This window comes from Leguminivora glycinivorella, chromosome 6 (genome assembly GCF_023078275.1).
Source record: "Leguminivora glycinivorella isolate SPB_JAAS2020 chromosome 6, LegGlyc_1.1, whole genome shotgun sequence".
Classification (NCBI taxonomy): Eukaryota; Metazoa; Arthropoda; class Insecta; order Lepidoptera; family Tortricidae; genus Leguminivora; species Leguminivora glycinivorella.
This window is the reverse complement of record NC_062976.1, coordinates 13376848-13404042: the sequence shown is the minus strand read 5'-3', so window position 1 is coordinate 13404042 and position 27195 is coordinate 13376848. Positions and strand designations below refer to the sequence as shown.

At 38.0% G+C, this 27195-nt stretch overlaps 2 protein-coding genes across 2 annotated transcripts in view; both read left to right on the top strand.

Annotated features, from left to right (window-relative positions):
• The window catches only part of LOC125227020, a 10895-nt gene extending 4283 nt beyond the window's left edge, over positions 1 to 6612 (top strand). Inside the window, exons 5-12 of the mRNA XM_048131211.1 lie at positions 1420 to 1518; positions 1699 to 1932; positions 2442 to 2569; positions 2903 to 3136; positions 3603 to 4693; positions 5009 to 5430; positions 5791 to 6248; positions 6481 to 6612. Coding sequence (XP_047987168.1) covers positions 1420 to 1518; positions 1699 to 1932; positions 2442 to 2569; positions 2903 to 3136; positions 3603 to 4693; positions 5009 to 5430; positions 5791 to 6135 — 2553 coding nt within the window. The 3' untranslated portion in view covers positions 6136 to 6248; positions 6481 to 6612. The remainder of the gene's footprint in view (positions 1 to 1419; positions 1519 to 1698; positions 1933 to 2441; positions 2570 to 2902; positions 3137 to 3602; positions 4694 to 5008; positions 5431 to 5790; positions 6249 to 6480) is intronic.
• LOC125226790 (serine-protein kinase ATM-like) lies at positions 6491 to 27195 on the top strand. Its single transcript, XM_048130885.1, has 24 exons — positions 6491 to 6807; positions 7296 to 7849; positions 7970 to 8141; positions 11892 to 12132; positions 13300 to 13541; positions 13895 to 14160; positions 14865 to 15075; positions 15463 to 15748; positions 16292 to 16762; positions 17439 to 17637; positions 18207 to 18372; positions 18617 to 18729; positions 18886 to 18993; positions 19342 to 19571; positions 19735 to 19971; positions 20301 to 20459; positions 21258 to 21364; positions 21802 to 21918; positions 22650 to 22766; positions 22956 to 23143; positions 23491 to 23597; positions 23767 to 23881; positions 25454 to 25587; positions 26448 to 27195. Exons 1-24 carry the CDS (start codon positions 6496 to 6498, stop codon positions 26639 to 26641), a joined length of 5046 nt encoding a protein of 1681 aa, XP_047986842.1. The 5' UTR covers positions 6491 to 6495; the 3' UTR covers positions 26642 to 27195.

The window sequence follows — 27195 nt, the reverse complement described above, 5'->3', positions numbered from 1 at the left end:
CTAATATGGAATTAATATGCAATCAAATTGAGTGACGTCACGGTCAACTCCGTTACTTTATATATTTCTACTTGACTTATTAAATAGAAATTCGATTTAAAAATACCTTCTGTCCATGTTTCTTATAATTATCTGATGCTTTATTTCGTGATTGGTATGAAATATCTTATACTTTTAAACGAGCAATTCTTGTATATTTATTTATTTATATATTTATTTACACTGACGATCTCGGAAACCGCTCTAACGATTTCGCTGAAATTTGTTATGTGGGGGTTTTTGGGGGTGAAAAATCGGTCTAACTTATCCTTAGGTCCCGGAAAACGCGAATTTTCGAGTTTTCATGCGTTTTTCTTCGCGCGCCATCTCGTGTGCAGTAGTTGTACTGTTAAGACAGAATTCTTTCGGTCGATGTAAGTACTATTTATTGCAAACACTAGATGGCGACACAGGTCAAGGCTAAAACGAATAGAAAAATACACTATTTGAGTTTTTGTGGCGAAATGCGCGCCATCTCGTGTGGAGTAGTTGTGTTGTTAAGGCTGAGAATTCTTTCGCTCGATGTAGGTACTATTCATTTTTGAACTAGATGGCGACACATGTCAAGGATACGAAACAGAACCGAGCGAAGCTCGGTTGCCCAGATATTTTTATTTTAAGTACAGTCAAGTACCCTATTATCAGTATGACATTATGGCACTTAGCACATTGGATACGATTCTCATGTCCTTCTGATTTGCGAGCGTGATGCCGCTATAATACGTGAATAGTTGAGAATTTCTTTTTTTTTGCCATTTTTTTTATTTTAATTTTTTTAAGGAATTTTAGGTCAATTGTACTCAGAATCACGAGTACTTTCAATCTCACTGGGAGACAAAGTGTCCCAGAATTTCCATACATTTTTGTTACTTTCCTCTTTTGTTACCCCACACAACATGTACGGAAAATGGTAACAAAATAAGAAAAAATCGTATAGGACAATTTTTTTAACTACTAGGATTGAAAAAGCTAGTGATTCTGAGTAGAAATAGCATATTTTTTTTCAAAAATATCACATTTCATAAAAATGGCGAAAAAAAAAAAAGAAATGCTCAGTTATGTCACGCTCAGTGTCACTGGTCAAAGAAATGGAGTAGATATTTGGACTGCATGTTTTTTTGTAGAGTTGTCAGTTGACTGTGCTCTGCCGGTGCTGTTTTTGGATAAAGTCGTTATTGCTTTACTGTGTTTGATTATGTATAATTGTTTGCTCAACGGAAGGAATTTTCATTTTGTCAATTCACAAGTTTGTCACTAGAAATAGTTTTGAAATTCAAAAATTCTATGACATGACCGACCGACGACGATAGCCCTACCTACATTTTATTGCCCTTTTCTACTGTTGGAAATTACTTAATAGACTCCTTTTTTATGTTCCAGCTTTCATCTGAAGGCAGACTGGCGATGTGTGAATTTACAGAAAGCATACTACCCTTGCTTTTAAAATATTATGATCAAAATGCTGATCAAAAGAAGAAGGTATGGTTGAAAATGTAGATACGAAAATGCCAATTTTAGGCAGTTCACTATTAACTTAATATGTTAATGAATTTGGACGGACACATCCAGGCATATCCTTGATTAAATGTCTCAAGGGCCTGTTTTAAGCTGTATGTTTGGTTTTAATTTTAATAATTTAAATATCGAAATCACTTTCAGGCGTCTGTCTTCAAAGTGTTACACCTCATAGTACTTCTACATCATCCTGAAGGGAAACTGCAGGGAGAGAACGGAAGCCTTGCTTATAACTGGAACATCTGGAACAAATATTTGAACAGTATCATGGAGATCGCGTGCTTGGAAGTGAATTATTTGCAAAAATTAAGAAAACACAATGACTCGAATCAATATTTCGAGCACTATTATCAGTTGGCGGCGTCAGTATATTTTCAGGTACATACCTAAAGGAAAAAAAGTGCATCCCCCCTCTAACTTTTGAACCATATGTTTAAAAAATATGAAAAAAATCACCAAAGTAGAACTTTTTTTTAAACCTTTTGATCATTAAAGACGATTACTGGCGCAGCTACATGCCATTTCTTAATCATACTGATCAAGGATTTAAACATCTGGGGTGGGTTGTACCAAGCCGCCTGTCATTGTTGAAACGTTGACAACATTTTGTTGACTTCACTGCTGATTGACGTTAATCGGTGTGTTAAAAGCGTTGTCGCAACTAGGCCTTATGCTACTATCATTCCATTATCGCTGGCGTAACTGTATTTCGTGGCCGTAATGGTTTAATTCAACCAAGCAGCGTGTTTCTATCCTATTCCCAAGAGATGACATAGGCATTAGTTTTTACTGCCTTTCCATATTACCATCAGACCCTGCGGGAAAACTATCAACAAACTAACGCTTCATTTTCCACATAAATACATAATTTTTATTTCATTTCTCAGATTTTGAATATGTCTTCACAATCTGCTGATGAAACAATGAATTCGTCAAAGAGACAGAGAGTTACACTGAACAATTATAAATGCTTCTCTGATCTGATTGATGAACTACGAAACAATCATGTGCCGTGGTAAGATACATTAACAATTATTTGTATGTTAAAATTGCCTCTAGGCCCATGGCCCTAAAATTGGAACAGACTTTTTCTTGTTTCGTTCCATTTTCAAACTCTTCACTATAAGCTAACGTTTTAGTGGCAAATACATATGTAATCATATTTCATTTACATGACGGAGACTTAGGAGGTTAAGGCTGAAGTAACTTATTGGATACCACTTTTCATGATTTAATAATGCTTTACAAAAAAACCCTGTATTATTATTAGCCGTTTTTTTTTCTCGAAAAGTACAAAATAAACTTCCGCGCAAATACATTGTTTGTTACATTAACTTATTTTTTTCAGGCTTGGGATTGTATGTTCCTACATACAAGATTACGGCCAACATGTGACAGCACCCGAATATGTGGTTTTACTGGGTGTTGCAGAATCGCTAGTCTCAAACAATAATATGCAGAGCAGTTGGATTATACTTGAACGGCTAACCTGTTTAATTATAAATAATTTAGTTGAGATACCTGGTAACAATGAGAAACTGATGAGTGTGCCTTTGGTGGCGCTATGGAATTCTTGTGTCAGGTGAGGAAACAGTCATTTTATGTGTCTTTGTTTGAAACTACGTGTAAATGAAGTAGTCCTTTAACGAACAGCGCCATCTATCATATCACTCAGACACTACTCCTCAATATAAGATTTTGTTATTGTGTGATGTCTCGTACTCGTACCGAAATGATAGCGTATTTTAGTTATTGCTCATTGCCTAGTATGAGGCCGATACCCGATTAGTGGTTACATTTCTTTCCGTAGTCCCCACCTTTTTTAACGAATTGAAAATAGGATGTGCTGTGCAAGTTAGGATGGGATGGGCATGTGTTAGTTAAAACATTAGAACGACTTTATTTTTTTTTAATCGCATCCTCCTACATAAATTTCTGGTGGAAATGCAGTTTCAGTTTGTGTAGGTATGAGATACTGCACAATTGGCTCTGAGTTAGCATAATACCATTTTTTCCAGTGTTTATGTCGATGTTTTATGCTATTTCAGACACTCCCCATCCGCCAACGAAGCTCACAAAGCGATACATACTATAATGCAAACATTACTTCAAGTATACAACTTTGAATTCCACATTGTGCAGCCATTGCTGAAATTGTATTTTGAGAAAGGCATGCCGGTCACAGATCCCAGTACAAAAACATTATGTTGTGTTTTTCACAAACATTACAGCAAATGCAGTAATGAGCAGGATAGAAAGAAATGCGTTGCTTGGTTCCTACAGGGAAACATAAGCTCGCTAGAAATGAAACTTGTCAGTAATTTCCTTTTTAGAATTTTCGTAAGTGAAAATTCCAGTTTCGAAGAAAGTACGCCTAAGAAACACAATGATCCTTTGTATGAAATAATATTCAATTCTAAAGGAAAAGATATTTTATTTAGTTCAGGAGATGTGGATATTATCAAAGAAAATGAAACGCCTAAAAATGTCCTTCGACCCATAGAAATTAACTATGGAGTAGCTGGGTTAGTACAAGAACAATTAGAGGGAGAAATTACTGGCCATATCGAAAAGTTAAATCGACGAGAGATTGGCCCAGTAGATTTTATCCAGTATGCAAGGGTAATTATAACATACATTGACGTTATTATGCAAACTAGGCCGAATATGCTGATTCAACAAACCGAGTTGTACACTTATTTGAAAACTGGTTTAAAATTGATGGCTCGCGCTTTGGCTAAAATGCTTAAAGAGAGCAAAGATGCCAGAGATAAAATAAACATGTTGCAATGTATGCAGGAGCTCTGGCTTACAGACTATGATCCAATGATGAATTCTTTAGTTCGCTCTTGTGCGGACCAAGAGTTTTTCGCGAGTATTAATGAAATACTGAGCGTACAACTGCCTAAAGACGAAGATGATTACGAAAATGACTCTGATTATAACCCTAGCGCGACCAAACACAATAGCATCTGGCTGCTAGCAGCATATTGCCGGAAGAACTCTGAATATAGGGATGACATTTTGGAGCTTATATTAGATCCGGCGTTATATGAGCTTACGTCTCCTTGGGACGTCAAATGTGGCTTCCGTTGCATCAGAATACTTGTTGAAGAAAGCGTGGAAGAATGTCCTCTCGGTAGGTAATTAATTAATGAGTATGATTCTTCATTTCTATTGTTTTTGAAATTGATATTGTCCCGTGTATGCGTAAAGTATTTAGTGTAGCTTATTTATTATGCTCTACATCGAACATAAAGGAAAATCATCTTGCCCAAGTTGTTCTAGTATTTTTCTTTTTTACACTGGAATGAAGGGGGTTGGGAAATTCTTGATCCGTCACTAAACGGACCAATGGGGTGTTTTTCTTTCTTAACTACATTACATCTTAATGATTGTAATGAATATCTCCAGACAATGCAATTTTATTTTATTTATTTGTTTTTTTTTGTAGCATCCGTATTCTCCCTTCTGAGCAATATGTGTAAAGCGTTATTTCGAAACGCAGACGCAACAGAGACAATACTTAACATCTTACTGGACATACTAGACCGCGTTTGGGCGCTAGACAACAATATGAAACAAAACTGTTTCATTATGATCAAAGGGTACTTGCAACGCTGCGAAAAGTTGTACTACCCCCCTCATGTCGCCGCTCTGATCTTGAAGTGCGTGGCCAGAATGGCTGTACTGAATAATAACAATAATAACGACATGGGTAACATCTTCAGAGAGGCCTTAATGGAGCAGATTAAAGGCATCACACACGGATTACGGTTGTACACTTGCTACCTTCTGGACGTGATTACAAGTAAACTTAGTCAGACTGACATAGAAGCTTTCCTTACTGGACTATTGGACGTCTTTGTTATAAATGTATGTATTTTTTTTCTCACTTTGTTAGTCTTAGGGCTCCGTAGAGTCCGTAGGAAAAAGCAAAAATCATGTCCATATGTCACGGTCATGTTACCTGGGAGCCATCTGGGAACAGAAACTATAAGATTAATTTTCATGGATTATTTAGTGGTCCGACACCCACATGGCTGTTTTTATTTATTTTATTATTTGTTAGCCTGTTGTGTCCCACTGCTGGGCAAAGGCCTCCCTCTCTTTCTTCCACGCGTCTTGGTTTAAGGCAATGTTTGGCCAATCTTTTCGAAAGACGTCAAGATCGTGCCGCCATCTCCTTCGCGGTCTGGCTGTTTTTATTAACATTTAAAAACTTACGATTTTCAGGTATCGGATGCAAATGAGCAGACAATGAAAGATGAATTAACGAATCGTACTTTAACGGTTCTCCATAATTTCCTCGTACTCGCACAAGCAAAACACTCGTCAATCCATAGGGTGATTACTGGCCTTCTATTAATAAAGGCAGAGAAATCATTAGATGTGTCATTGGTAAAGACATTTTTAAGTAAAATTACAAAAACTGTGACGCGCGGAGACATCGATGCCTACCTCAACGATAATATAGTTTCCGTCATTCATTTCTGGATATCGAAAAATAAAAAGATTGAAGATTTGCCGGTCGAAGTGTTAGGATTTGAAAATTTCGACAGTTTTCTAGAAAACACATGAAGTGGATTATTGCGGCGGATATTTTGTGGAACAATGAAGGCGATGTAATGAAAAGCCAGTTTTTAAATAAGATGAAACAGAAGTTACGCAAAAGTGAAAAGAACATTATAGAGGTAATGTATTTCTTAAAAACAGTAATAATTGCTAGGCAGAGAGATAGTAGGTAGTTCAGAATACTGAAGAAATGATGGCCCTTTCTGAGTTATCCGTTGACTGGTTGGGTGATGATATGATATTGAACCAATGGTCAGATGCTGGTCAATAAATTAACGTTTTCGTGAATTATAGTCTCATGATATATGCCTGTTATTCCAAGGAACATTTGCGATTGTATAATTGTTACAGATGTGTTTCCCCAACATGATAGTGTTATGCTTACCATACATCGTGACTGAGAAGTACAGCCTCAATTTTTCGGGCCCCGACCAATACGCCTTCCTCCAATCTATGAAGCACGCCAACAAAATGTTCAAAACCACGAGACACATACTGGACAGTCACAAATGGAGCTGTCTGTTCGTGGAGACTATGCCGGACCTTCTACTGATGGGTGCGAAGCATTTGTACGACCAGGAGGGCGTGCTAGAGATGTTCGGAGTGGATATACCGGCGAATGCGCAGTCTTATTTGTATCCGAAGGCCGTGTTTAATTCGATATTGAGATATTTTGATGTGAGTCATTCAATCTGTGTCAGTGTGATTATACAGTACAATCTCGATAATCCGGCACTTGGTTGCTGACACGGAGGTGCCGGGTTAGTGGAAAATTCGGATTACTGGAAATTAGAGGCATTCTCCATATATATATATATATATATTTTTTATGTATGTTGTATAAAAAGACTGTGCTAAAATAATAAGTTCAAAAAACATTATCACTTGCCTCTCTATTTTAGCGTCAGATAACTGGACGTTTCGGGTCACAAAAGTGCCGGATTATCGAGATTTTACTGTACTTAATTGAAATTGTGTAAAGTAATTTTGTTAAAAGTAATATTTATAACTTGTTTCTAAACGTTGAAATGGTACGTAATATTTTGTCTTATTGTCATGCCATTAGAATTTAGATTCGAAAAAATAAATGCGTGAAGACTAAGGATTCATGAAGCCTTATGGTCTACTATTAACGCATAATAATACATGTACATTTTGTTTCACAGGATTTGATTGATGGAAATATAATGCAGTACTTATGTACAAACCAAGCCACCACGATATTCGACATACTGCTCAAATTATGGGAAAAAGTTGTCCAAACAAAAGTTTTCGAATTCAAAGTAATGTCGCTATACGCGTTCATCGCATTTATGGAGAGTGTTCCTTTAGGGTTTGATACAGATGCTTTTGTAGCCAACTTTACATGCAACCATCTCACGCATGCAATAAAATCGTCCTCGAACAAAGACGAGTTGCGCGTACTGACAAAATCACTAAAGATTGTTCTAACAAGGCTTTTGCCGCAATCTGCTGACATGATCAGAAAACCGATGTTAAAGGCCTTGTCAATATTGTTAATCAAGAAAGAAGAAGGTTATGACCAAGAATGTGAGGGATTGATAAAATATTTATCTGTTGATATGAAAGACGGCACGAGACAGAATGAAGATGTGGTTGATTTCAGCAACGCGTCTCACGGAGCGGTGGTTTCTTGCGCTTCGAGTTTAGAGTTTTCGGAGAGACTCAAAGCGTATAGTTTTACTCTTACGTGCCCAAGGTAGATTATTTTGTTCTTAGTTAGTTCCCACTGCTAAAAATATACTTTTTTTTATATTGACAGTGTGTTGTGATGGCGATCGTTAAAAAATAATCCAAAAATCGTTTGGTATTTTTCCAGCCACGAAGCGTTAAGCAACCTACGACAGTTCGTCAAGTTGAACAAACACCACATCAACAATTTATGCGAAGAACTAAATACGAAGCACTTTTCTGAAGAATGCAAGACGAGCGTCATACATCAAGTCATTTACGCTCTCACCAACATTATGAAATCTTCGTCTGATGATAAGGTATGTATTTACACATATAAAAACGTTGCTTTTACAGGCTATTTTTGGTATCTGGCAACCATGCTTGCCTGCCAGGTGCTGGAACAATATCCCGATTACTATTAATTAACAAACGAAGTGTTCCATTACGCATGAAAACTGGGTTATACAAAATCGAACGTGTTCTTTAATGCCCAAGAATAAGTTTCACAATTGAATTAGCTTTTTAATGATATAATTAATATCTTGCCTTTGAATTTCTTCGTAGTAGCAAGGACCATTTAATACAGGACCAGCAGAGTCCATACTAAATACCGTACCCCGTTGGCAGCCGTAAATCTATGTCACTAGATGTCACTAAGAGTGTCATTTGAATAAAAATGTCGTTTTTTTTTTAAAATACGCACGCGGTAGTTCAACGGCATTACAAGTGATACAGTGAAAAGTATATAGATGACGCTAGGGGCCCGTGTCATGTTTCAGTCCCTGTTTACAACGCAAACCATCGTTCTTATTTTGAATTATGACAATCATGCAAAAGAGTACCATACTGTCAAATTTTCTATCTCTTTCATTTTGAGCGTGACGTCAATGATTAGTAATATTACTTTCAATATATTTAAAATTTAGATTTTAATGAGGCCATTTCGAACGGTGTTTATGATAGATATCATGTTGACAATCAATCTCCTGACCGTCTCGCTCATACCAATCCTATCCTATATTTGAACGAGTGCGACCGAAACAGTTGAGTATTATTGAAGATTTTTGAATGTCTAAAATCTTATTGGTACTTAGTTGTCGAAAACCCGCTTTTTCCATAAAGTGTTGGCGCGACGTCAAGTGGGTGATAGGCGTACGAGCAAGTACGCGTTGGATGGTCGACTACTATGCGCAGCGGTTTTTACGCGTATTACGGTGACACACAATCGAAAAAGGTGGTCGAGCCATAAGTACGCATACCTGCTCGTATCGTACGTTTATCACCCACTTCAGACTGCGTTTCGATCGGCGTTTAGCGACAATGATTATCAGCTCGGCTTCATGGCTTTACGAACCTTAGCTCGGACCATCGAATATGAAACTTATAAACTTCTTTATACACAAGGGTTAAAGAAGTTTATAACCAGGTGCTCCATAACACCATTGCACCAATCTGTCGCCAGCACCGCTACACTTCAACGGCCAAGTCACACAACATCCATACTAATATTATAAATGGGAAAGTGTGTGTGTCTGTTTGTTTGTCCATCTTTCACGGCAAAACGGAGCGACGTATTGACGTGATTTTTTAAGTGGAGATAGTTGACTGGATGGAAAGTGACATAGGCTACTTTTTGTCTCTTTTTATATCCCCCCACTTCCTTAGAATGGAGGATGGAAGTTTGTGGAGAGATTTTCGAATTTAACGCGAGCGAAGCCGCGGGCAAAGGCTAGTTAACTATAATAATAAAGAAATCGCAGTAAGGAACTTTATGTAGATTTCATTACTTTTTAGAGATAAACAAGCAGCTCCATCGAGACGGCTATTTTTTAACCGCCTTCCAAATCTCAAAGGAAGGGGTTATCAAGTCGTCTGTATGTTTTTTTTTTTTTTTTTTTAATGTTTGTTCCTCGATATCTCCGTCGTTACTGGACCGATTTTGAAAATTTTTTTTTTGATTGAATGTATATGCATACAGATTGGTCCCATTTTTCTCAGAACCCAGTTCTGATGATGGGATCCTGGAGAAATCGAGGGAACTCCTCAAATCTGAAAGGCATACATATGGTGATTTTTGTGTTTTTAAAGGAACAGCATGCATTTACGTACGGAACAGTGACATTTGGTGCAGTGGAACTCCTGATGATGGTCAGCATGGAACTCCTCAAATCTGAACGGCACACTTATAGTGACTTTGGTATTTTTATAAGAACAGCATGCACTTACGTCCAGAACAGTGATATTTGGTGCAGTGGAATTGCTGATGATGGTCAGAACGGAACTCCTCAAATCTGAACGGCACACTTATAGTGACTTTGGTATTTTTATAAGAACAGCATGCACTTACGTCCAGAACAGTGACATTTGGTTCAGTGGAACTGCTGATGAAGAGTGAGCCGCCCCTGGTTAGAGTTCCGTTCTGATAATCATTCTCATCTGTAAGTACTTCAGAATCATCCAGATTTCAAAATTGGTTCAGAAATGACGGAGATATCGAATAACAAACATTAAAAAATATACAGACGAATTGATAACATAATCCAACATTTGAAAGTATTTATCACCAGAACCCCAAAGGAAGGCGGTTTTTTTTTTCTTAAAAATTATTACAGAATGTTTTTGGTGGGATATACATAGGCATAGGTATATAACACTAACAAGGTATCTATTGTCTTAGTCCGTTTTCACATTATCCGATCCGATATCGGATGTCGGAAGGATTTAAATGGAAAAAATCCAAGATAGCGCCTGTAATGTATGGGGTATCAGTCCTACATCCGATATCGGATCGGATAATGTGAAAACGCATTTAGTCTCATTAATTATTACTTATATCAGAGTTTCACTAATTATTTCCTTTTATTCATTTATTATCTCAGTTTAGGTTTATACGAGTACCAAACGAGTATAGTATACGAGTAGAAAATATATTACCAAAACAATACAAACTATCATTAATTTATTATAAAAACGTAATCCAAAGTGCCACACCTGGCGGCCTAACTATCGGCGTTGTGTCCAAGACGAAGCCTGACCGACGAAGCTAGCAAGTCTCTCTACATGTTAGCTGAAATACTGTCAAACTATTCACTGTGATTACTCAGATTATTATAAGCAAAATGATCTTCGAATGAACTTTCTGGACAATTGAGATGCATGGGCGCAGTCGAAACCAGCTCGCCCCTTCAGCCGTGTCCCGTTGAAAATCGGAAAGATTCTTTTCCTTAGCACATTAAATTTAATGTTTACAAATTGGATTCGCCTTCTGTCACCTAAACTGGTAATTTTATGTATGAGGTCATTGGTCATACAATTATTAATTTATACAGTTATTAATTCTGTATCTCTACTCGCATTGCTGCTGCGATTCTAAAATATTTAATATCCATATATTATGAATATTCAATAAATCATACAATGACATTTGTGATGTGACATGGATGTCAGATGTCACTGGATGTCACATCTGTTGGCACAATGATTGCGTTTTGTTGAACGTATTTGAGCTCAACATATAGGTTTATTATCACTAAGTATATTATATTAATGAACAACGAAACGGATGTGACATTTTCCTAGTCCACCAACGTCATCTAGTCATTTTATTTGGCAATAGTTAGACAACATGCGAACAAACTTAGCCAGCGAAGCGATCACAACTACGTCGAGGCCGACCAAAAAATATAATTTGTAAAAATTATGTTTTGAGCCAATATTTTGATATTAAAATAAAGTTTTTTGATAGTTATTCATAGTATAATATAAAAACAAGTAAACATATGTGTGAAAATATGTTTTTTTCCACTCCCGGGTTACGAAACAACGCCATCTAGTTTTAAAGCAAAAACTAAGCTTTTTTCAGGGGTACGCTTTTTTGTATGGGCTATATCAGTCTAGTATTAAATGGTCCTTGGTAGTAGGTAGACCTGCATATAAATAAATCAGCGACGAAATTAAAAGGCGTGTGTTAGTCCTTAAGTCGCAGTCCAGTAAACTTGGGCAACCCCTGTTTTAAGGTTTCAATTCGTCTGTGTAAATGGTTCTGTGTAGCTTTTTATGTTTTTTAGATCATAATCGAGGCCTGCAACTGTTTATCAGAGATCGGCACTTACGATCTAAAGACCATCGTCACCGTGCCTCCCCCGGATACGAAGCGTGTGACACATCTGCCGCCGAAACAGAGCTTCGCTTTTGCCGTCGTGGCGGTTCTCTCCGAGGCTCTTTGTGACGACAACCCGGCGGCTACTAATAAAGCAGTTGGGGCTTTGAGTGATTTATTTAAATATCGTGAAGGAAAAGATGCCTTAGGTAAGACATAGTGGAAGTTTATGCCTGAACTTACTGTTGATTTTTTATTTGATTTGTAAAATGTAAATAGGTAAATGAAAAAAGCGCTAGTGGCCTAGCGGTAAGGGCGTGCGACTTTCGATCCGGAGGTCGCGGGTTCGAACCCCGGCTCGTACCAATGAGTTTTTCGGAACTTATGTGCGAAATGTCATTTGATATTTGCTAGTCGCTTTTCGGTGAAGGAAAACATCGTGAAGAAACCGGACTAATCCCAATAAGGCCCAGTTACCCTTCGGGTTGAAAGGTGAAGTCGCTCTCGTAAAAACTCGTGCCTACGCCAAATCTTGGGATTCGTTGTGAAAGCGGACCCCAGGCTCTCATGAGCCATGGTGAATGCCGGGATAACGCAAGGAGGATGATGAGATAGGTAAATGTATTCTACTCGTATACCCAACTACAACATTAACCAAAGACTTTCTATAAAAATGTTTATAAACTTATGTTTGTTGTTGTTTTTGTTGTTTGTTTTAATGTTTATGTTTATGTTTGTTGTTTGTTGTTATGTTAAAAATGTTTTGCCTGACGAAGGCCTATTACTCAGTAAAGGAGTTCCTTGATGAATAAGAGTAGAACATCCCCCAAAACGACATAATTGTATTTATTAATTCTAATTTATTATTATAATTTTTATTACCTATTATTTTTAATTGTTATTTTTTAAATATTATATAAATTGTCCTATTGATCTTTTTTGTATGGTTTTGTTTTAATGTACAAATAATATTAAGACATCTTTTGTGTAATATTTTAACATTATTGTAACAATGTTTGACAGTGTATGATCAGTACCAATAAACGTCTATCTATCTATCTATCTATCTATAAGCTTAAATACCATGCACAATAGCCCAAGTATTTCTTACTAAAATTATTTTTTACGAATAACACAAATGCGGTTGAAGTGCCGACGATTCTATTATCGTGTCTTGAATGTATGTTACTGGGACAGCACGTATTAGGTTAACACATTCACTGCCAGACAAAAAATGGCGCACGACTTCTCCTTAAACCGATCGTTATCCTATAGTGTAGCGGGTTGTCGGTCGGCATCTGAGCAAAGTTCGCGAACGCCCACCAGGCGGGTTTATGGCAGTGAATGTGTTGTCATCTCTACATATTCATTTACAGAATTGGGAGACGTCAATGTCCAACTACTAAAGCCCTTCCTGTCGCCTAGCAGCGAAAGTGAGAACGCAGTATTCAAACTTAGCAGTCGAAAGCTGGAAAACTGCTCGGATGTAGGCTTTTGGATCCCAAAAGACAAGGAAGACCATATCCAGTGGTTGGCTAGGATAACCACTGCGTTCCTTGATGTGCTGGCCTCGGATACAAATTATATAAAAACTCTGAAAGAAGTATGCGAAGTCAAGGTACGAAATTGTTAATGATTTTCCATATTTTTTTCATATTCAAAACTCACTTAAGTACGCTAAAATTGGTTCAGTCTCAAGGTTGAAAGGACGAATAGCGTGGGGCTCCCAATAATTGTAAAATTCGAGGCGCACTTGTAGTTTAAAATTTAATCTCGGTGCCCCCTATTCGGTGATAGATACATTATGAGGAAGTTTACCTCAAGGCGCCCCTCTCTGCAGTCTACGGTGTACAGTTTGGAACTCCTGTCTAAACCTATTTATTAGCCCATAAACGATGTCTTACCAAAACTTGTTCATTAAGTTCTATAAATATGTACTTTAAAATTTTTAACTCTTGTGTGTGTTTTTAGCCATCAATATGCCAGCATATTCTCCCAGGCCTGGTCGGCTTACTTCTCTATTCATCACCTGAAACACACATACAGATCTTCAGCGATCAGATAAACAATTTCTTCAAATTCATCTGGAACATGAAATTTGATGATGAAATCGACAACAGCGGCGAACGCGGTAACCGCAGTTCAAACTTGATTGGCCACGATCGCAAAATGATCATTCGGTATATGATTGATATAGTTGATTTTGTACGGTTGCAAAGGACTCATTATAAGTCGCGGTAAGTGTTTTTTAGAGTTTCTCTAGATGTCGGAATTAACTATTTAAGTTTCAAGGAGGTAAGGGAAGGAGGTGGTATGTTATGTTATAGGAAGGAGGTAAAGCTGTCAAAATAAGAAATATAATATAATAATACACCGTATCCAATAAGTTCGAATACAGTACAAATATCAAATATATTTTTTTTAACCGACTTCAAAAAAGGAAGAGGTTCTCAATTCAACTGATTTATTTTCTTAGACACTTGCCATGTACTTTGTGATTGCATTTTATTATTATTAAGATGAATATACTCTTTACTTTAAATAAGAATTTGATGACATGTGATCCCTAGATCTTTAGAACTAAGGTAAAATATGAGTATTCGAACTTATTGGATACGGTGTACATTTCCTGGCTGTTCCTCAAATGAAAAAAAAAAAAAAAACGGATCACTAACAGTGTATGACTGTATGCCTGTCATACTTGTCACAGTCTATATGGCTTAAAAATCATTAAGCTGTCGAATGTCGTAAATTGTATATTACTTACTTCATGTCATGATCATGATACACATTAACATAAACGCGCGCAACGCAAACGGTTTCGGCAGATCCCGTCCTATACAGCCTTCATGACTCCCGGCTTCCATCAATGTTGAAGCAGTTACATACTAATAAGAGACATACTGATAAGAGCAATCATCATGTTATCATATTTCTCCAGCCCTGACCGTACGCCAGTGGACGCACTAAACTACCTAAGACTCGACTACGACAAGGTGGCTTGGGCGGCCTCCGTGGCCGAACAGAACTTGGTAGCGATATACTACGGCGAGCTCTGGGCCGTCGCACAGAATGGCGGCGTTCCTCCGCCTTCGCCCGAACGGACGACGAATCTGGACGGTGGTGACCATATTCAGAGGATCTTTAGAAAGGTAAGACGATATACTTGCGTAATTTCCATGCACTTTCACTCAATGTAGGATGAAAATTATATCCCAGTTTGATTTTTTAAAATTATGTTCAGATTTTTTTGAGTTCAGAGTTATCCTATAGTGAAACTCGCCTTTAGCTGATTTTACAATAGTACATAGTACAAGTACAATAGTACATAGTAGTGAATTATAGACACGAGTTTTTAATATCCTTACCTCCATTTAATACATCGGCTGTACAAATTGATCATGTGGGGTCCCCACTCCTGCAGCCTGGGCAGGACATAGATATCGACTACGTGATCCCCCTCCTGAGTACGAAGCTGGATGTCAGATTGTGCATCTTGCTCTGCAGTTACAAAAATAACCATTAATTTTCCATTTCAGTGTTTTGTATCCATCGGCGAAATGGACGCCGTAGACGGCTGCGGCACAGCACATCTGACTAGCGAAGAGGAAAAGCGCAACCACCTCATCAACACAGGCCAATACACTGACGCTCTCCTCTCCCACGATATTGCCTTATCCAGCAATCCTTCCACGGACCTGCAACTAGGTGTTGTAAGGTCGCTATACAAGTCTGGGATGCACCATTTGGCTCTGCAGTATATTAAGTCGTTACCGGAGAACGATCAGATTAATGATGTCAAGTACGATTGCTTGACTTGTCTCGGTAAGGTCTAGTTCGTATTCCGGATTTTATAAAACACGGACGTCCTACTCTGATTCCGCGTTATTCAGCAGTCCTTCAACGGATATACTAGTAGTAATGAGTTTGCTCTAAAATATGTTCCATATCTCTAAAGTCGGCGTACAACTACTGGTACATATTTTTGTACACCAATACTTTAACACTAGACTGTACATTGTACAAGTCAGACAAGTCATTTATTAGTTTAAGTGCGATAGGGACGGCCAGATGTTTTATCATTTATCGCGCGACCATACTTGCCTGCCCGGCTGCAGATGACATGCATAATAACTCGACTGTATAGTTCTGGTTCAAGTACAAGAAGAGACATACAAAGTTGCAAACATTAATTCATTACATTCCTCCATAATCGATTTCATACCTATAAACATTCATATTCAATTTCGAATGTATGAATGTACATATCATAAAATGTAAGATATGATGTAATAGTTTATCCATTACCTGCAACTGAATATCGATATTCTATTACATATTTTATATTTGATGTGATTATAATTTTAGGAGATTGGAACCACTTCGTCGATACCAAAGATTTGGAAGAGAAGTCAAAGACTTCGATGAAAACCCCACTGTCGCTTATAAAAGCGCTGCGGTACGCTTGCCTCAAAGAATGCTTCAAAATGCAAACACAACAGTACTTAGAGTCTAACCTAACTTTACCCTTGGACAGGGCCAAGTTAGCTGTTTCCAAATGGTGCCAGAACTTCAATATGGAAAACTGTCAGAACGTATACAGAGTTGTAACAAATCTACAACTATTTAGCGACATCGAAGAATACTTCTTAGTCAGAAACAGAAAACAAACTATAAACAGTTTATTGAACAATTGGAAAGTCGAGAAGTTGCCTTCGTTTCACGATTTTAAGCATCTGGAACCATTGATATCGCAAAGGAGTTTGATACTCGAACATGCTGGGAAACATTACGGTACATTTTTGAAGGATATTGTATCGCTCCAGTTGCAATACGCCGGTATGTATACGCCAGTATCTGTTACTTTACAAATGAGACCTATAATGTCTAATCGACGTCTTTGTTACAAAGCTTTTTTGACTTCCCTTAACGATAGACGTTCAAGACTTTTTGATATATTATTTACTAGCGACCCGCCCCGGCTTCGCACGGGTACTATACCTACATGTAAACCTTCCTCTACTATCACTATATCTATTAAAAAAAACCGCATCAAAATCCGTTGCGTAGTTTTAAAGATTTAAGCATACATAGGGACATAGGGACAGAAAAAGCGACTTTGTTTTATACTATGTAGTGATTATTTCATATATGCTTTTGGATGCGTGACTTCTAAATCTAAGTTCTGTTTAGTTTTCAAACTTCTAGCGCTCGTTGAGTAATTTTTTGGGTGTCTCCATCCCTTCATACTCATTTTCCGTTCTTACCAACAAAAAGCTGAATAAGACACTGATTTTCCACATTTGTATTGTAAACTTAAAAAAACTTAGTTTAAAATGATTCACGATTAGTTTCATTAATTGACCGGGATATAGACCGTGATTAGCTTTTTGATTTTTATTTATGCATTATAAGCTTGCAACTGCGTCGAAATATAGGGACCTCAATAAAACTCAAAAAGGTAATCACGGTCTATTCCCGGTCAATATAAGTTTAAAAAACTTTGTTGTTACAGAATTGGGGCTTTCCAATGGAAGATTGCAAACGGCTCAACGTATGTTGTCGGTCGCGAAAAACCTGCAAAATGGCGACGCAGTGTCCTTGGTAGAGAGTAGAGTGGCGTGGGCTAAAGGGCATAGGGAGATCGCGTTTTCTCTCATTCGCATGATGGGCGACCGAGCTGATGACATTGAACTTAATGCTGCCTCATTAAGGTATACCTGTTACTTACATATAAGATCACTCTGGTTAAAAACATAAATAAAAAAAAAATAAAAATAAAAAGATATTTATTTACCAACAATGAATGAAGTTATAGTGAGTATGATAGAAGTTTGTGCAATAAAATGGATGAGACTCAGCGAGACCGCTGATTTTCAGCATAATTGGCTTGCAAGACATTATCAATTTATCACGGAGTATCAGATGGCGTATCCATTTGCCCCGTAGTGAAAGAAACGCTTGTCTCTTTGTCACAGTAATGTGTAAGACTGACAGGAACATCAGTGTTTAGTTCGCTAATGCGTCTTGGTTTGGCCCGCAGTTGTTTGTAATTCAGTTAAAATTTGGTTTGTAATACATACTTCAGCACGGGAAGCATGGTCGCGCGATAGACGATAAAATATCAGGCCGTCCCTATCGCACTTACAAATAGTGCGATAGGGACGGCCTGCTATTTTATCGTCTATCGCGCGACCATGCTTCCCGTGCAGTACATTGTCAATGTTTTAATACAGTTACAAGAATAAAATACATGTATCTAAACAAGGTGCACTTTTTTTAGACAATATGGAATGTGGATGGCAGAATCGAAATACGACAATCCCAGGGATATAATCAACAAATATCTGAAAAAGAGTCTCGACGTTTTAGCTGGAAGCGATCACCGGCAGACCAGACTGGAAGTTTACCACGACATTGCCAAATTCGCTGACTCAGAATATAAGCAGGTAATCAATCAATTTATATAGATAAACTCGTACTTGTAATCCCAAAAGGGGTAGGCAGAGCACATGAAACCTCTCAAGTTTCAATAGCACCAGCCTTAGTGATATTTCCGTGACAGGTTGAGGTTGCCAGGCTGCCAGCCCATCGCCCGCACCTCAATTGTTCCCATTCATTCACTGTCATACAAAATTTTTCTGTCAGATGTGTGTTTCTCCATTTCTATTTTATAATGGCAAATTGTTTTAGGTGGTTTCATACATGAATTCTTCGATTTTTGAACACAAGTTGAAATGTATGGAAAATATGAAGGGTGCGGCGAATACCCTGAGAACTACGTCGACACAACAGCAATTAACAAGGTAATACATAGTCAAGTTCGTTATTTAACGTAGATTGTACCTTTCTTTGACAATTGACCTTACAAGAGTTACAAGTCTTCATATTTACCTCACTTGTAGGTATATAACTTTAGTATCTAATATTCGTTGTAATTCATTGAAGTTTACTTTTTATAGGGACGAAAAGAAATATCTGGCAACTACGAGCGGTTTGAGTAACTTGGACGAGGCAGATATTGCTAATACAAAGGCAGAGAAGCAACGATACTTGCAACTAGCTATGAGGTGAGACAATGATAAAGAAATCAGGCATATACTATAGTAACATTTACCCAATTTATTATCACCTCTATGTGCAATGGTATAAATCTTTTGACTGCCAAAGCATTGGTACTAGTTAATATTGTATTTCACTAATGTACCTGATATTCAACTAAGATTTTTTTATGTGTATTTAATTCTTGTTTAATTTGTTTTGTCATATTTTTAGCTGTAGTGTAAATATTGTATTTGCATGCATGTCTATGTGTTTTTATCCAAATAAATGAATGAATATGAATATATGAATATGACGCACTACGTCCAACTAACTGTAAATTTAATTATCGAACTTAATTTTTACCACTATTACAGGTATTACCTGCTGTCTCTAAAGCACAGCGAAGACAACAACCTATCAGTGTTTCGCGTCATCTCCCTCTGGCTGGCCAACCCGAACCTAGAGCTAGACGCAGACGGCGACAGTTTCGAGACATTGCTACGTGCCCTGCCGTCACGCAAGTTCCTTGCGGCGTTGCCACAGTTAGCGCCAAGACTTGCACAGGAGACCGGCGCGTTTGCTGACAACTTGAACAATATTTTGAGTAAGATTAATACCTATTCGAGCTCCGTTTTGCTGATAAACAGAGATTTTGACCCCTTCACCTTTAGAGCTAGAGGGGAAAAACGACAGTTCAAGTGCCAGAACTAATATTAGGTTTCCCCGCAAAATTAAAAAGATAGTAATCATTTTGTTTCTATTTCCAGAACGTTGTGCGAAAGAACACCCACACCACACTCTCCCCATCCTCTTCAGTCTTAAGAACTCCGACAAAGACATGCACATCCTAAACGCGAGCCGGCATGCGGCAGGCGACGCTCTGACACCAACGCAAGAACCTCCCGAGTCTCGTGTAGGAGCGGCTGAGGCACTAGTAGCGGCGTTGGCTACGGAAAACACGGCCCTGAAGAAAATTATAGCTCAGATGGAACGCATGTGCGATGGTTAGTATTGACAAACTCTTCCCATCTTTTTCTAATTTTAGGATTTTGACAACGCAACGCATGCGGTAGTCGACGATTTGATACATTTCAACGATGAAGACCCTCAGTCGTTCTGAGATCGTAACATTATGTCCTGTTGAAAATCAGAATCCTCCATAGGCCATAGAACATACAGCCGGCCAACAATTTATTCCAGTTTAGCTTAACTTGTCATTTTAAATTTTAACATCCTCTCATAAACGTAATAGTAGTGTGACTACTTAAAATACAAATTAAAATATTTTCTATGAAAATAATTTAATTTGTTCTTAGAGTCCTCTCATTTTCAGCTACAATAAGCTTCGCGAACTACAAAACCAAGGAGAAAGCTCAAAAGCAGAAGATTCCGTCCGCGGAACTGATACACCGACTCGGCCGGCTGGACGCTCTGCCAGTACCGATAGACACGATACCCGTGAGGCATGACTGTAATTACTCGTATCTGCCAAGTAAGTTGTTTTGTGCTATGTATGTGACTCAGTCAAGTGGCTATCAGTGAAGCTTGCTTCCTTGTCCGCCCTTTCTTGACCTTGATTTTATTGAGGTGCTATGCAATTTGGTATCAACCAAAGACACATATAACTCCGTATAGACAGATAAAGTCTAAGAAAAAAACGTAAAGGTACGATGGCCTAGATGGCGTTACACCTTTGGGGTACGCTCAGCTAGATGGCGCTAATATTAATATTTGACATTTTGACACATATCAACCTAAGAATATGGGCCAAATTGTCAAAACTAAGGTTCAAAAGTTCTAAGCCTGTGTCAAGAGATGGCAGTCTATGGACTGTGATTACACATTTTACTTCGACAGTAACTCTCTATAATACTCGATCCACTTTGGTATCAACTAATAAGAAGGTAAAAACTCGCAGAGGAACATTGGTCGTAAAACCCGTTGTTGGGGTATAAGGCCGAAATAGGATAGACTGCAACCAAATTGTACACAAAGTGAGTTGCAATGCAATCCATCTACAATATATCAGGCGATATTAAGTATAGTGCTAAAGATAGACATTAAAATACTAGTGTTAATTCACTTCACGGGCCTCGAATCGGTTGTGACAGCACTCAAGCTGTCCTGGATAACGACGGCCGACGGATCAGAAATATATCCCAATAGTCGCATTGTATCCAAGAATAGTATATGACCGAGAGGTTTTATAATTTGATTGGACCCACTTACCAAAAAAAAAACAAATTCGAGACTTCTTATTAGTGTGTATAAATATTTAATTTGTTTTAAGCTATTGATTCGTTCGAGAATACTTTCGAACTCGTCGGAGGGATAAACTGTCCAAAGAAAATAATATGTCGAAGTTCAGACGGAAGACGAAGAATCGTGTTAGTAAAGGTATGATAACAAAATATAAATCTAAAATACTATCAATTATTTGTATACTGTGCATGGCAGAGTACATAACCTAACCACAAAATTAAAATTTTGAAAAAATCCCCGACCGCGACATAGTAGACCGATTTTCATGAAACATGGCTAAGAACACTCCCGACTTACTCAGCTTTCAGACAAAAACAAACTAAATCCAAATCGGTTCATTCGTTCGGGAGCTACGATGCCACAGACAGACACACACACAGACAGACAGACAAACAGACAGACAGACACGTCAAACTTATAACACCCCGTCGTTTTTGCGTCGGGGGTTAAAAATAGATAATCCTTTTGGTAGTCCATCAACCAGTGTGAAACCTTTCAGAACATGTTGATATAAACAATACGTTACAATAAATAAAACACCGAAACGCCAACATTCCATCTTATGTTTTCAGGGCGAGGACGATCTAAGGCAGGATGCCGTCATGCAACAGGTTTTCAACATTGTAAACACATTGTTGGAAAGGAACTCTGTAACTAGTCGAAATAAACTTCTTATACGAACATACAAGGTAGGTCCAATCAAGTGTACTTAAATCATATCATTTTACTCAAATACAGTATTTTCTACTCCCGAACTGTTATTCGTCATTTACAGGGTCGTGCTATAGATAGATCTTTACAACCCTACATAAAAGTCTATTCCCCAACGCAGCCCCCGCCAGCTTCCCGCGCATGCGCGCAGTAACGAAAAAAATGAAAACGCATTGTTTGGGTCTGTAACCATGGCAAACGCATTGTTATAACGTTACTGCGCGCGTGCGCGGGAAGCCGGCAGGGGATGGCTTTGGTCGGTTGACTCGAGCGCTGGCAGTGCAAACATTTGCGTCAAAATACAGGAAATAATGTGAACTTCACGAAAATTATTCTAGAAAACTATTAAAAACTAAGTGCCTGGTCGTAGAAAAAGTATTGTATGCAACGGTGTTTAACTGAGTCAAAAAATACTCATGTCTTTATTAACAATTTTCGACTTCGCCTCAAATTGTTACCCACGCCACTCGTTTTTTTGACCTCCTTTAAACGCCGGTTGCATAAAATACTATTATGTACTAACAGCAACACTCTTAGCTAACCATCGCTAAACTTTATGCCCTTGTAATAAGGATTACAAATGTACAGCTAATTTTAATTCGCCTCATAATACGGGGCACATATTTGAGTAACATGTGTGCACTGCATATGCCCTTGAATGCCAGAATATGCGTTCGAAAAAATGGTTAAACTGCATTGTTTTTGAAAGGTGGTGCCGATGTCTCGTCAGTCGGGAGTGTTGGAGTGGTGCGAAGGCACTCTGCCTTTGGGTGCGTATTTGGTTGGAACTGGAACCACGGGTGCACACGCGCGATATCGACCGCAGGTAAGCAGCGAGTTCGCGAACAGAGCTATAACCACCAATATCGAAGTTTTCAAATTGTACCGTACCGTTTCATCGTACCGTTTTACTCCAATTAAGGCATATTTTGCCACATTTTATAGAGACAATAATATTCTTGTCCAGTTTAGAATAGATGAATTCCTACTTATTCCTAATTTTTTTTAATGTTAGGACATCACTTGCGCCGCTGCACGTGCCAAATTCACCACTATCCAGAATGGCAGAAGGACGTTATCAGAGAAACTGGCAATATTCATGAGTATACTGAAGAATTTCAAACCAGTTTTCCACAACTTCTTTACTGAACAGTACCTTGATCCTGTGACTTGGTATGAACGGCGACTAGCTTACACTAAGAGGTAAGAACTCTGAACATTATTGATTCCATCATGCGGTAATAAAAATAAAAAAATGTTATCACGACGGACGGATCCGAATGCCACTCCATTGTGTGAGACCAAAATGATATCCATATCCAGGGAATTTGCATGTACTAATAAAAACGCATTGCTATTCAGCGAGGGAATGCTGCCAGCATCTTTGGCATTACTTAGATTCGTTTTTAATTTAATTTGAAGTTGATTAATATTTTAAAATTAGCTTATTATTTTTTTGTTCTCTGGGTTTTATTACCTTAATTAAATAAAAAATTGTTTGGAATTTGGAATCAAAGTTGATTTGTGTCAATTTTTTTTGTTGTTTTCAGTGTTGCGACATCTTCAATGATGGGATATATCTTAGGTCTGGGAGATAGACACGTCCAAAATATCCTAATTGACAAGAATACCGCTGAAGTGGTGCACATCGATTTTGGTAACAACTCTTTCACAATAACTTGTACAGTTATATTTTCAAAGTATATAGTCTAACATTGATCTTCTGAATGCAAGTTATTTCACAAATATACGAAAACAAAAGAAGACCAATTCATAAAACACATACTTACTTAATACATATATTATACAGGAATGAATATTTTCAGGAATCGCATTCGACCAAGGCAAAGCACTTCCAACGCCCGAGACGATCCCGTTCCGGCTGACGCAAGATATGATTGCTGGTTTTGGGTCCAGTGGAGTGGAAGGCATCTTTAGAAAGTTATTATCAATGTTTTATTCTATGTATTCATTAAAGGCTACAGGGACACTTAAGTTTAATTGTGTATAGGACAATTAATTACAGACAATCTTTTTTTCAAAATGAGTAGTCGATTTTTTTACGTAAACAACTATACATAGGTAGAGTTACAGGACCAACTGGCATCTGATGTAAAACCACAGAATTACAGTTAAACCAGAATGAGTAGTTAGGTCAAGTGTGTCCACATGAGAGGTCATTGTTTGGGCTGGTGTCCCTCTCACACTTACTGACAATGTCAACATTATTCAGTGACGTCATCACTGTCATACATTGGGGATGCCAGTCAATTTTCAAAGTTACTACCAAATCTACTAATACCCATTTGAACATATTTTTTAATTATACAAATCTTTGATTTATTGGCATCAAAATAATAACATTATAATTATTTTCCAATTCTTTGAAATATATCGAAACCCTAGTTTGAATATAACACTAAAATAATATAAGAAGTTATAAAGTCAGGTAATATACAGACAGGGGCGACTCACTCTGCGATTCTATCGCCGCGCTACAAGTACATCCTGGCGGCCGCGAGTTCGCGGCCTACTCAGGGGTGGCGCGCGTTCTCACGGAATGAACGTTCGTACTTTCTATTGTTACTTTACGTCGCGAGGTTTTTGCAAGCGATGTCCGCGTGTGAAATGCTAATAATATTTAGTTAAATAGACATATGGAATAAAATAAATACCATAGGACATTCTTACACAGATCTACTACTGATTAAGTCCCACGGAAAAGTTCAATAAGGCTTGTGATGTTAGAACTTGAACAAAAATATATAAATACAGTATATATACCTAGAAAGTACCCAAGACTTGAATATAATAGTATAACATTTTATGTGAGTATTAATTCGTTTGAATCCATTGGTAACCCTATCGCCGGACGCCGCGCACGTGCGGCTCGTTTCTTTGTAAGAATTTTGTAGGTATTTAAAAAGGCGGCATTTCGTGAACATCAAAGCAGTGGGCCTTCTGTACTTGTACTATTATATATTCTGTGATACAGATAAAAATACTACTACTATGGTGACCTCATTAACACTGGCCACACGTGCGAGAGGGACACCAGCCTAAACAATGCCCTCTCATGTGGACCGTTTTCGCTAGTCTGATACGATCACCTTTCTGTCCCAGTGATAAGGTTCAATTTAGTATGGCAAAAAATGTGATTCCACAATATAGGTTAATAATTCTAAATCTATGTGTAAAACTCATAATGTCAGCGCTAGGTCTGAATAAGCATGAAAGAGATATGACCTCTTGGTATTGTTGTTAGAATGTTATGTGCTGCAAGAAATGTAACAAGAAAATTTATATTATATATATCATGACGTTGTATAAGGTCTGGGGCCCATTTCTCAAAACTGAAAGTTACAATCGGAAGTCTCTTTTCAACTTGTCATATTAGACATTGACAACCACTTGCAAATTATAACTTGTAGCTTCGAGAAATGGGCCTCTGTTCGTTTTTACCCTCGACTCGTCTAGGTGCAGGTCTAAACATTTATATTTAATTTATTTCAGGTCATGTGAAAAGACTATGCAACTGTTGCGGGACAACCATGAAACTTTATTGACAATATTAGAAGTTTTGCTTTGTGATCCGTTGTACGCGTGGACTACGAAGAAACTGAGATCGACGCAAAAAGATGCTAACGGTAAGTCGATTGACATTTTTTAGGGTTCCGTAGTCAACCCTTATAGTTTCGCTATGTCTGTCTGTCCGTCCGTCCTTCCGCGAATAATCTCAGTGACCGTTAGCACTAGAAAGCTGAAATTTGGTGTCAATATGTATATGAATCACGCCGACAAAGTGCAAAAATAAAAATTGGAAAAAAATGTTTTATTAGGGTACCCCCCTACACGTAAAGTGGGGAGTGATTTTTTTTCATTTGAAACCTAACGTGTGATATATTCTTGGATAGGTATTGAAAAATAAATAGGGGTTTACTAAATCATTTTTTGATATTGTTAATAGGTTGAACAGTTTTTGAAAAAAATACGAAAAACTACGGAACCCTACACTGAGCGTGGCCCGACACGCTTTTGGTTGTTTTTTTTAACAATGTGGTATTTCACTCGTCCAACATCTTTGTCCAGCTCAATGTGCATTTCGCCCCACAGTTTTTTTATTCAAATCGTGCCGCGCAAATATTATACATCGGAAAAAGATCTAGGACAAGTGAAATACCAATCTAAGATATAGATAATTATAATTTAGTCCTGTTTAGACGTCGTTGAAGATCGATTAGGGCTAAAAAGGCTTTATGCAAAATCAGAAAAGGGGGATTTCCGGTCTGGCCAATCCGGCCACACAGATACAGTACCATACCTCGATCATCGCCTAGTTCATAGAGTATTTATTTATTATGATAAGGGTCCACATCATACCCCAGATTCAATATCTTATCCGTCTATCTGACGCTGCGCGGATCATTACTAAGCTTAATCAGATTTCATGAATTTATTACAATCGTGATTGTGCTATTTAAGTTTAATTTATATGTTTTTACTCCAGTGGCTTGTCCGACGGGGTCAGTGGCGGACCTAGCGGAGCGAGCGCTGCTGGCGGTGGGCAGCAAGCTGCGCGGCACGGAGGACGGCGCGGCGGGCGGCGTGGCGGTGCCGGGGCAGGTGGCGCGGCTGCTGCGCGCCGCCACCGACCCCGCCAACCTGTGCCGTCTGTTCCACGGCTGGCAGCCTTACCTCTGATCCTGTATTGTAACTTAAAATAGTATAAATTAAATAAAGGAGAATTGTAACACATTCACGGTCCACTCCAAATTTGGAGCAAGTCCGTGTCCCACACATCATACATGGGTCACTAAGATTTTTTTATACGTGAAAGAAAAAGGACCGTTCAAACTTTGCATAGTGACTTTTGAGGTCATAATGAACAACTTTTATTATGGGACCGATGCTGAAATCGGAAAAAAATTGGCCATTCATAAAAATGAGCGGAAACAATCAATTTTTTTTTTGTGTTTTCAGCATTGTTCCCATAATAAATCTTGTTCATTATGACCTCAAAAACTACAATGCAAAGTTTGAATTGTCTTTTTTCTTTCACCGAGTATATGTACTGATTAGGTCGTATTTTGACTATGATAAGTAATTACGAAGAAAATGGTGCTTTCATTTATGTTCTACTTTTTAACCGCCGCCTCAAATATCTCAAAGGAAGGTGGTTCTCAATTGGACTGTATTTTTTTTTAAGTTTGTTCCTCGATATCTCCGTCGTTACTGGACCGATTTTGAAGATTTTT